General features: G+C 38.7%; 1 protein-coding gene across 1 annotated transcript; it reads right to left on the bottom strand.

The window, feature by feature from the left end:
- Window positions 1-8,028: 8,028 nt before the first annotated feature.
- On the bottom strand, window positions 8,029-10,332 carry LOC137332682 (POU domain, class 3, transcription factor 4-like). The gene has a single exon (XM_067996630.1). It carries the CDS (start codon window positions 10,286-10,288, stop codon window positions 9,191-9,193), a length of 1,098 nt encoding a protein of 365 aa, XP_067852731.1. The 5' UTR covers window positions 10,289-10,332; the 3' UTR covers window positions 8,029-9,190.
- Window positions 10,333-12,499: the final 2,167 nt, after the last annotated feature.

Below are 12,499 nucleotides of genomic sequence, written 5' to 3' on the forward strand. Positions count from 1 at the left end.
GGGGCCATTCAGCCCCTTGAGTCTGCTCCGCCATTCAATTAGATCATGGCTGATCTGTACCTCAACTCCCGCCTTAGCTCCAGATCCCTTGATACCCTTACCTAACAAAAATCTATCGATCAATTTGAATATTTTTGAATATGTTACCAGCCTTCTTTCAAGTCCATTTCTTTTAAGCACAGACCTTCAAAGGGATTTCCTAATGAAGGCACGACACAGTGAAGAGAAGTTAAGAACATAAGAACATAAGAAATTGGAGCAGGAGTAGGCCATGCGGCCCCTCGAGCCTGCTCCGCCATTCAATGAAGTCATGGCTGATCTTCTACCTCAACTCTACTTTCCCTCCCCATCCCCATACCCCTTGATTCCCTTAGTGTCCAAAAATCTATCGATCTCAGTCTTGAATACTCAACGACTGAGCATCCACAGCCCTCTGGTTTTAAATTATAATACTTTTTGTACAGAATATCATAATTTTTTTTGCAGAGAATGAATCTAATGTAAAAGTGCAAGCTTGTGAGCATCACATTCTTTAATTCGAGTCCATCGATCGTTGTGCTGAAATTCATGAAGTATAATTTCCTGTTTATTCTTTTGTTTAATAGACACCGTATATGGTTTATATTACAGCCAAAGTTAAACCAGCTGATCGAAGTAAAAGAAAAAGTCTTGAAATATAGGAGGACTCTGCTTGAGCCCATGGAAACAAAAACCAGCATCAATTACTATCTTCAGGGAGGAAGAATCAGAGGAGAAAATGGAAGGGAAATTCAGAGTAAGAATGAGGATGGAAATAACAATTTCACTGGGATAAAGACATGAATATGAAAGAAAACACTTCTGGTCAGATATAATTAAATAACACTGTATTTTCATTTTTAGGCCACTCTGTTATCTCAGTGAAATCCCCTTCATGTATACTCACTAATGAGGATGCCAGCCCTAATTATTTTGCAGGATGCGTTGAAAGGCCACTTACTGCTGTCTGTTGTTCGCAACTCTGTCTTTGCTCCTGCTTCTCTAAGCCATACATAGACCAATTTCTTTCCTTGATGTTTTAATGCACAATTCTCATTCACAATAATATCACTTCATCTGAAAAAAAAACAGCCAGCAGTGCAATTCTGGTATAAAAGGCATTACATAGTAAGAAAAAAACATGAATAGCACACTACAGTAAAGGGTCATTGAATTAACCCACAATTATCATTTTTTAAAGTGTTTTAGTAAAATCACCATCTAAATAAACACTGATATATTCTAAATATAAATTTGTTATGAAGAAAGCATAATTGTATTTTATATTGTTTTTGGGTAAAGTTACTAATTGGAGTAGAATTTATAAAGCAAAATGACAGTGATGCTTATAAATATAAACCAAAATTGCTACTGCATTGGATCTCACATATACTGTTATGCACCAAAGCAAAAGCAGTAATCAGCTAATTTCCAACCGTTCTATTATCAAGTCTTTATCTTCCTAACTGTATAATCATTTGCCATTTATGCAACCAACAAATTACATAACTAGCTGTTGATTCTGTCCTACAAATTTCTGACAGTTCATCCAAGTATTGTTAATGACTTAGAAACTTTTACAGAAACTCATTGTCTTTACAAGATCTTTACTTTATACGTTTTAAATGATTGGACATTTAATATTTTGGTACAAGGGGAAAAAAAATTCCATCTTATCGGTTTATGGAATTAGAATTTGTTATAAGTTAACCATTTCATAAATGCATTTAAAATGCACCCGAATAACAATTTTGGAATGAACATGATAAATAGTGGGAGTTGGCATTTAAAGGGTTAATATGATATTCGTAAATGGCAATGTTCAGTTCTAACCATAGTGCGAATTCAATGGCAGACATGTGCATTATGTACTATAATACCGTCGCTTTCACCTTTAAGTTCTGAAAGGGTCATTCATCTTTCAAAATCCATCTCTTTTCATTCAAATATTTGTAAAAATGATTGCTGTAAAATACATGTGACTACGCAACATTTACTAATTTTAGTACTTCAAAATAAACAAAAAAAATTGTATCTTGTTACATTTCCGATCTCTGCGCATCTGTGATCCTGAAAGTTAATGCGTTGACAATTTAAAATCATTGCATTTGGTATTTATTTTTAAACTTTTCACAAACTACGTGTTCTTGACAAATATGTTTTCTTGCTATCACGCATACCATTCCAGATCAACAACATTTGATATGCACAGGAAATACTTTGTGCTTTTTGTTGTACACCAGCCTAGCTTACTGAAAACTCTGTCAGTCTTAAATATTGCTGATTAGAAACAGAATATCAAAATGTGAAGTTATAATCTTGTTAAAATATTTAAATATATATTTAAAACTCAATTCTTAATATTATGTACTTAATTCAGTTTCATGAAAATAACAAATTTTCTTAAACTCAACATCCAAGTGCTCCGTCTGTTTTAGCTGCTGTAAATTAGAGCCACACTCGGATACAAGGCAAAAGTGAGCATAGCATTACAATTTGCTCTTAAGTGCAGCGTATACTTAGCTCGCAGTACACAGGAGCTACTTCAGCAGTAATACTCATGACCATGTCAGACATCTATCCCCATGAGCCACAGCTACCTTTCCCATCCACAAAATTTGGGAAGGGTATTGTATGGTGCCATGCAGATCTTTCTCTTTCTTTCCTTTCTTCCTTTCTTTTGTTCTTTCCTTTATTTCTTTCCTTCCCTTCTTTCCTTCCTTTCTTTCCTTTCCTTCCTTTCTTTCCTTCCCTCCTTTCCTTCCTTCCTTCCTTCCTTTCTTTCTTTCCTCCTCTTTCTATCCTTCCTTTCTTCCTATCTTTCCTTTCTTTCTTTCCTCCCCTTCTTTCTATCCTTCCTTTCTTTCATTCCTTCCTTTCTTTCTTTCCTTCCATTCTTTCCTTTCTTTCTTTCTGCTTCGAAATTGAAAAGGAACATAATGCGAGAATTTCAGTGCCTTTTCTGAAGTGGTACGTGGGCAGTTGTATATTAAAAGGGTATACATGGTATACAAAGGCACTTGAGAGATACGTGACCAAATTCAATTCTTTCCATGTTGAGGTGATTGAGAATTGTGTATGCACAGACCACACATATAAAAATCCAGGCCCTGGAACTTTTTTGCTACCCTCATGTGTGCACAATGCAGGCGGTCTCGTGGGATCTGACACAAATATTTTGTGAAGTGAAATCAAATCAAAAGCAGCTAATGGAAAATATTACCGTACAGTAACTGGTGTGAAAGCCACTCTGGTTCCAAAATTTGCGAAATTCTATGAGAAAGTAATTTGCTGGATGAAACAGAAGTTGGCACAGTCTGCTTAAATAATCTTGTTAATTCTTTCAGTGCTATTGATGATTATGGTGAAGGAATATGTAACAAAATTAAATTGTGATGTTTTTAACATCTGTTTTTTGCTTCGAGAGGAATTCAATCAACCTTTTGCATCTTTAAATGAGAAATTCTTCCAAATGAATAACTTTGACAGGGTGGGCTCGCACGGCACCAGGTGGAGGCGAGTAACCCAGCCAATGGGAGGGAAGGAGAAACAGCGGGGTTTGCACCTTGGATTATATTTCAGTCCCCCCTACCAGTTGGCCACAGAGTGACATTGGCAGAGGTGTTGGAGATATTTGCCATCACCTACTGCTCCTTAACTGGCCTCCATAGTGTTTAACCCAACAGGCCACCTAGGATTGAAAATGTGAATAAAATATATATATTAAAAAATAATTTTATGATTACATTTACAAAAATAACCCTATCACTAACCAAATTTAACATTATTAAAGCAGAGATATCATCTCTGGTAAATTAACATAGAGAAATGAAGATATCATCTTATGGAAATGAGATGCCTTCATAGGCTTGAGTAACTTAAATGATGTGCACTACTTGTCTCCGGAGACCAGAACAGTTCCATTTCCCACTCCCTTCACTGGTTGTCACTGTTAGCCACTTATCTTCAACACCCTAGCTTTGTTATTTTTTGAAATATACTTTCACAACTTCTATATGAATAATTGGAGAAAATAATTTGAATGACTTGCATAAGTTACATTTGTAAAATCTACATGTCTGTTTTCACTGTTTGCAAAAATGTGACACTCATTACAACCAACATATACATTGTACATTATTGAACATATTAAAAATTGGTTAAAGTAACAACAAACACAATCCTTACGCTGAAAGATTTATGTATTGAAGATTAGAAATTTAAAGTTCTTTCTGTGTGCATCATCCTAGCTATAGGGATTAGTATATTTATTATAAGTGAATTGATAGAAGGAGCAACTCCTATTCTCTCAATATGTTTCAATTATGGGCAAAAGGAGGACTGATGAAAATCCACCTGTCGACAATTTTAAGGAGAAAATTGGCATGAGTAAAAAAAACCTCGCATTTCTTATTTTCGTATTCACAACGACTTCTTAGGTGACATAATGGACCAGAAGTATTTTATCCCTAACATGCTGTAAATTGAGTGTTGTACTATGGGGAAAGCCAACTTTATCACCTTACAGGATTTCCAGCAGGGGGAGCCCTTTGTGGTTCCCTTCTGTGGTGTGTCCTGAGTAAGATGACAATGCTGCAGTCCACCTGTGCTCCTTATCTTTCCATAGATTGTCGGTTACCGACAAATGTTTGCTCTATTTAAGAGCCAAAATCCTGTGGAAAATTATATAACAGCTTTACAGAGCACAAGCAGTTCTCAGTGATGCCATCAACCCCAGGATACACTGTATACAGGAGAACTTCCATCCCCTGGTGCCGAATAAAATGAAATGTTACAGGCTGGATTTTTCCAACAGCATATGGTTCAGAAAACTTGGCAACGAATTATATATTTTTTGAGAAAAGTGATTGTAATTTGCCTTTTTTTTTAAAAAAAGGTTAACTTTCTTTTCAAATATGTTAGCACTTGTTTGCACCTAGCTATCCAAGGCCCCTTGCTTTCTGCACACCAACTGCATTTGACTTATTCTCACCATCCAAAGATTGTTCCAAGGACTTCAAGCTACTCTGCAGCACCAAGTTGAAATCCCACAATGACTTAATGGGAATCTTGCCATGTCAACCTGTGGAAGTCGATCTTCAAACATTGCCTCTGATCCTTTAATCCCTCTGCTTCATATAACCGAGCCAAACACGGTTGTGTTCATTCATAACAGATATAATTTGTACCTTCAAGTGTACCGAAGGCAACAACAAAAATAAATAAGATTTGCAACTGAGACGATGGTAGTTTGGAAGTAGAACGGACAAATAGATTAACCTTTTGAAATACATTTCAGAATAAAAAGACAGGAAGGAGAGAAAAAAGGAGAGAAAGGGGAAATTTGAGACCGTTTGACCTGTGAAGTTGAACGTCCTCCTCCCCCCCCCAAAAAAAAATCTGCTTTCATTTGCCATATTCCTATGAGAAGTAAAATTCAATGATTTTGTGAAGATTTGTAAGAATTCGTGGAATTCACAAAACTCCAGCAATCTTAAAATAAAAACGACCAAAGGGTTAGAAAAACACACACAAAAGAATCCTAAACTGCAATATTTCTCTTGTCAAACTCACAAATCATGCAATCGGCAGTCTGTTACATATCGAGCCCGCAACCAAATCGCCGCCAGCCTGATTATTTTGTTCCAATGGAGAGTTTTTAGAGCCTGTGCTTTCAAATTTCTTTTGTGTGTGTGTGTTTTTTTTTGGTGTGTGTATTGTGAAAAAGTCGATAACATTACCGCATGTATGATTTCAATCATTCGTGAAATCCTTGCCAATATTTCAGTGTCTGGTGGATAAACTATCCCAGGCTGCTGGATTTAAACACAAACCAGACCCGGTCGGTCTAATGCAAGCGGGACACCAACATAATCAATTCCTAACGGAATTCAATGCACAAAAAGCATACTTGAAAAGGTTTGTTTCACCATTAGGCGTCCACATCTTTAGATATTTAAATATCACATTCCAAAAAAATAATAATTGAACAATACAGTTAGTTCCTGACTATTTTCTTAATTTGCACACACGTGTATAAATCAGCGAAAAAAAAACTCGGGATAAACCAAAACGCGGTATGAATTCAGACTTGCATAAATTAGGGACTGATGCATCAGTACTGATTATATAAGCTCAACTGGGACTGGCAATAATTTGCATATATCAGAGCATCGCAGGCACTGTGTTGTGTACATGTGCAATCCTCATTTCAGAACATTTTTATGCTGATAGCTGGTTATATGCAAATTGATATACCAAGTCCCAATCGCGCCACTTACACGTGCATTCCCCTTGTACTAAAACGTTTGGTCCATTCCGACACCGGATGCATTTAATTGTGTATAATATACGAGCATATAGGAGGGGTCTGGGTTTCCCCGTGCCAGTAAGCCAAGAATAACTTAGAACCTGGTAATGTTTGATTTGCTATATGTGGATTCGACTGTGTAGTGTTTAGAGTTGCATGTTCATTTTTTTATTCTAATAGGATAATCCATATTTTGAAAAATGTGTAAATTCCCATAAATTACACGAAGCCCTGTTTCAAAAGTGCAAAAGAGAGGCTAAAAAACACAATAATTGTTGTTCTTTACACCGACACATTGCACAATGGGCGCCCTCACCTACGCCTAGTCACAAAGCTACATCGGGAATGTATTTTTCGTACCCAATAATCCGGTTTGGGATGCTTAACTGGGCGTTTTTCTGGTGTATCCCGTTGGTTAATCTTTTGTTTTAATTTAGACATCGGTACATATTGGCGAGTGTGTCTGTTATTGCGTTACAAATGAGGAGATATGTACAATAATGATACTAAGGATTACAGTGTATTCACCCCTTCTGAATACTGGCGATTTCATTACTTTAAAAACTCATCCTTTACATACCGTTCTGAGTAATACTTAAATAAAATACATCCATTAAAGTATACATTAAATGTGATGTCTGATGGAAGAATGAAATCCCATTGTGCACTAAGGTTTTACTTTTCATTTATCAATAACACTATCAAATCAGTTGCTGTAAGGAATTGGCTTTTTGCTTCAACATTCCCTTTTTCGCTGTGTTGGGATTTGACCCGTTTTCTAAACGTGTGTTTTTAATGATAAAATAAATAAGTGTATATCTATAGAACAAACGCAGGCTTGGTCCCAGCATGATTTCACCGGCGGCTTTACCCGTTTAGTGTCTGAAAAACCCCCCCACTTGAGAACAAATGAGTCACTTTAGTCCTGAAAGAGAGATGAACGGGCTCGAAGGGGAATTGGGGGCGATTTTAGGTGATGCGGAATGCAATGTTTAAACTACCAGCGATTAGATTCGCCGCTCTCAAATGAGAAACGCTGCAAAAACATTTCTGTTCAGTAGGCTTGCAGCGTTTATGGGATGGCGTGACTGTAGGACTAGGTAAAGGCGAATCTACTAGAGGGCAAAATAATGTTAAAAACATTTGGCCAAACCAGCGAAATATTAAAGACACGTGTGTAATGGACAGCGTAATCTACAAAGGAAAATTAATTGCAATGCTAAATATTAAGACTAAACGAGAAAAGCATATATAGCACATATACCTAACTTTGGTTAGGTCATCGATTCTCGTCTAACCTTTGGTTAGAGCGCTGAGTGAGTGAATACCACAATTAAAGCTAGAGTTAGATGGTCGAATGGCTGAATGATCCGATTGACCTCAACCCACATTATACACAACTGAACTTGGACGGATAGCGATAGAATAGAGCAGAATCTTATTATAAACTCTCATTTTGACAATGTGACTGTCCAGACCGCGTTTACTCCTATCCTCGGGATATTGCCACAGTTATTAACTTTTCCCCTCTGAGTTTGTGAAATAATTGGCAAAACAAAAACCATTTAGAAGTTCTGGTAAATTTTAAAGAGTGCATTAACCTTTTGGACCTTCACTCCGGGTTTCTTGGGGGGAGAGGGGGTATTAGAGACAACTCAAAACACAATATAGTTTTAATAACAAATTTATTGGAACAGATTTGATTTTTTTTTGTACACCAAAATGAAATTCTTGTCACCAAATCACAAACTTAAATCGGGTTACAATCAAATCTGACATCAAATATATAATTTATTAACCAACAAACATTTTACTGTTTTTTTTAACGCGTGATTCTGTCTTTTAAAAACATAATACAAAATTTGAGGAAAATAAATTACTGTTCGCAGCCTCCATAAGTAATCCAAATATAATTGTTGAAAAAAGAAACATTTAAAGAAAATATTTTATATTTCAGGTCAGCAGGTGACCCGTCTTTTTAAATTTAAAAAGTTTGTATTTCTTCCCCCCTCTCTAAAAATGGCAGGTTTGTGAGAACTCGCTTCAAACTCCACTGGCAAAATCGGTGGCTGTTTATGGTAATAAAATTTCTCGACGGATGTAGAGACAGATACTTTGAGAAAAAAATTATTTGCCACATTTCTGTCTCTTTACCAGCGGTTTCCACGGCAGTGTTAATGTATTTGCGATTTGATTTGATGCCACAAAAATTCCCTTTAAATAAAATTTAGGGCAACTGAGGTCCAAAGCCTTTCGATTACTTCCCAGTTGCTTAAAGTAACGAGTAGGATAATTTGAAAATAAGCTGCGAAATATTTCGATTTAACGGCTTATTTTATTTTGAGTCTGTTGTTAAAATAGGTTCCGGGCCAAACCGTATGCGTTTCCTACAGACCAGTTCAATACATGATAATACTGCACGCTTTGATATCAGATCCTACTGTTTATAACCAGTTATTAAAATAAAAGTTGTATGGAGGGAGGAAAGGGTAATGCCGTCCTTAGGAACAAATTCACCTGATATAGCCGAGATAACCAAGGCGCTGATAGGTGTTAGGCACACAGTCGGACTGCAATCCATGTCTGAACAAAACAACCACAGTTGTGGTAAACAATGTCCTCGATTACGTTTTCTTCGCCACAGATGTGGACAATGTCAATACGACTGCTAACTGTACATATTTTAGGAATATTGCCTGCTTGCAGACTTTTCTTTTTTGATATACAACTTTTTCTCTGCATCCTCCCTCGTTGTGACAGTCAAATATATAATTTAAGAAGAAGGGAAAAAAAGCGCTCCTCATTCCTTTCTTAGTCCCTGTTCAAGCAAGACCCAGCAGTGACCATTGTCACTGGTCCTGGTTAAAGATCGTGGTGTGTCGGTGTCTCTGAATCAACGCTATGGGAAAATACTTCGTCCTGTTGATGCAACCCGGGCGGAGTCATTCTTTTCTCTTTCTGTCTTCTGTTACAAAACCAGACCCGAACAACTTCTTTTTCTAACTGCAAACTGTCGGCTAGACCCGAGATCTCTTGGGCTGCAGGTTTGGGACACTTGAGGAAATGGGTCTCTAAAGCACCTTTGACACTCACCTCTATGGACGTGCGCTTCTTTCTCTTCCTCCCCTGCGCCGCTATTTTGTCGATGCTGGTTGGACTGCCCGTGGTAGAGTCCGCTTCTTCCAGCCACTTGTTCAATAAGGGTTTAAGTTTGCACATGTTCTTAAAGCTAAGCTGCAGCGCTTCGAACCTGCAGATTGTTGTTTGCGAGAAGACATTTCCGTACAAGGTTCCCAGTGCCAGACCCACATCTGCTTGGGTGAACCCCAGCTTGATCCGCCTCTGTTTGAACTGCTTTGCAAACTGTTCAAGTTCGTCTGATGTCGGGGTTTCCTCGTCTGAGTGATCGTGACAGTGATGGTGCCCGAGATCTCCGTGGTCTGTGTTGTCCCTTAGCCCCGGGTGCATGCTCTGGCCAACTGCATTGGAAGGAGGCGGTGGGCCGCCATGATCCAGCATGCCATTGACTGTAAAAGCAGGCTGTGAGTAAATATTGAGAGGCTGCCCGGCCGAGGTTATGGATGAATTGTGAGCTGTAGTTGTCCCCCATGCACTCGGATGATTTGTATGCGGTGAATGATGGGCTATGTGAGGCGACCGGTGGTGGAGACTGGCCCCAGTGTGAAGATCATCTCTGCCAGGCTTCACATCCTGCTGGCTCAGGGGACTTGCTGCTATCGCCGTGGACCATGGGCTGCCTTCAGGTAAAGCCGTCACCCACTGATGGGAGAGGGGATGCCCGTTGCTGGGGAGTCCCTGCAGATAATCACTTTGGATCAGTTTCTGATGGCTCCGAAAGGTGCCCGCTTGCTGCATGCTCGACGAGTCCGTGTGAACTATGGAGTTTGAAGTAAGGATACTACTGCTCGGCATGTAGAGATTGGAGGCTGCGGTGGCCATGGCTCAACGAATCCCTCAGTAATAATAACCTGCCTACGGGAACAGCTTCAGCCTTTGACAACAAAGCTTAGGTAAGGAGGTCACCAGGGAGGTTAATGATAGGCACTTCCTTGGACCAATTGCAAGCCACGCCGAGGCTAGGAACGGGCCAAAGATAGCGGCGTCATGACGTTGCCGACCAATCAGGATGTTAGAGGTGGAGCACCAGTTCCAAATGTCTGTTTTTTTTTATTAAACTCCAAGTCTCCACCGTAGACCCAACTAGGAAGTCAATCAAGCGCCGAAGCCCATTGGTTACCCGCTGGGTAACTGACAGGTCACATCTCCCTCACCAATCCCTGATGGTTAACTCTTGGTGAAGCACTTTACCCTTTTCAATCTGGGAAGTTTTGACCAGAACTCTGCACCGAATCAGAATCCCACCCCTGATTCTTACAAAAATAAAACCCGCTGCAACCTTCTATTGAAAAGTTGAGAGTTTTTATTTTGAGCAAATAATCTACAACTTTGCACCTTCTTTGAGGAAATAACCGTATCAAATCATCCTGCTGGAAGCGCCGTGGATGGTTATTTAATGTACATGATATATTAGGGAGCTCGAGTTAATAATAAAAAATATTTATTTTCGATAGAATCAGTTCAGATATTTCGGCAATGTGCTTGCAACTTTGATTTCACGCAAGAAGTTAAATACTGTAGCTTTTAGTCAGCTTTTTCTGTCTATTAATTATTCTCCTTTATTAGGTGTATAATATAATAAAGGCACAAAATGTCGCCAGCTATAACATAACTGCTTATTAAAATGTAAACCATGTGCACATTTGTGTACGGTACAGCGTCAAATACCAGCGCTGGGCCATGGCTGCGGCGAATGTGTAACTCCCTTAATGCCAGAGCCTTCTGAAATTATTTATATCAATAAGTCTTTTCAAAGGCTGGGGTCTTTCCACAGGCACTGCAATGCGAGTGAGAAATTAATGTCATAGGAACAACCACCTCGTTCGTTAGGTCCCTTATTCCTTGATAGGAAATGATGAGAGCATTTTATAGACATTTTGCGGTGTAGGTACGCGAAATAATTACATTTGACATCGGAATAACGGCTTCAGAGTCCAGCTATTGGTTTGAAATTCCATTAAATACAACGAGAGATCCTAGGTTAAGATTGATTTAAATTTGCATACATTTTCATATATTTAGGGCAAAATAAAGAAACGCCGGCAGAAGCTCTAAGCCACTGCCGACGACACTTTCTCTAAATTCAGCTGAGCTAGAATTTTGAAGGAGCTGCAGCACGGTGATAGGTGAGTATTTTCCAGTTGGCTGTTCCCTTCCAGTACTGCAATAGGTCGCAATCGGGGATGTTTTCATTTTTATATATAAGAAAATACAGCTCCGTAATGCGTTCTCACCATTGTTTTGTGATAATGGAGTTTTTATTTTTGCAATCTTTTTGCTTTAATATTGCATCTGTTGTGGTGTTGGCCGGAGAACTTAAAAGTGCTTGGCAAATTAATTTGCACTGTTTACCATTCACTGTCAGCGAGAATTAGTATTCCTGATGTCTCACCGAAAGGCGAACAATGCAATAACATGGTTTAAAAACAGAGCGCGGTCAATTCTAATGACAAGGACCAATACACCAGTGCCAGGGTAGCGCATAGAATCTCTGTCCCCACTTCTTGCAGCGTGAAGCGCATCTCTCCACCGTACACAGTAAGTAGCAGTGCAAACAGGATATTCTGTCTGAACACTGGGCCTGATTTTGTTCCAGTAAAGTTTATGTGTCCTGTGATGCTAAACGGTTTTATTTTCTGTCGGGATACAGAGGAGGGGGAAAGAAATCTAGATTAGTTTCACTTGCCGAATCTGTCACTTTCAAGGTCAAGACAAAGGGGAAAAAACATAGTCGCCCAAATCTTTCTAAACGGGAAAGTTTCTAAAGTTACCGAAGCATCGGAGAGTTACCAAAGCATCGAGCACACTGTATCAAAGTTTAATAGTGGGAGAAGAAATCAGGCGTCAACAATTGTCAGTAAAATATCGTGGAATGTACTTTTAATTTGATAAACAGTCAAATATCTGACCTCTGAACGCCGTAATTTTAATTTATAATGTTGTTTCGTCAAATGTAGCGCACAGAGGTTAGAAGATCACATCAGTTGCCGAAGCTGGATTTACGGTTGGTTGTTTTAGTTCGATTTGTCACGT

This window comes from Heptranchias perlo, chromosome 15 (genome assembly GCF_035084215.1).
Source record: "Heptranchias perlo isolate sHepPer1 chromosome 15, sHepPer1.hap1, whole genome shotgun sequence".
NCBI classification, from domain to species: Eukaryota; Metazoa; Chordata; class Chondrichthyes; order Hexanchiformes; family Hexanchidae; genus Heptranchias; species Heptranchias perlo.

Excerpts from the sequence above, each read along its gene's own strand:
- LOC137332682 (XM_067996630.1), bottom strand. The coding sequence starts at position 10,288 with ATGGCCACCGCAGCCTCCAATCTCTACATGCCGAGCAGTAGTATCCTT.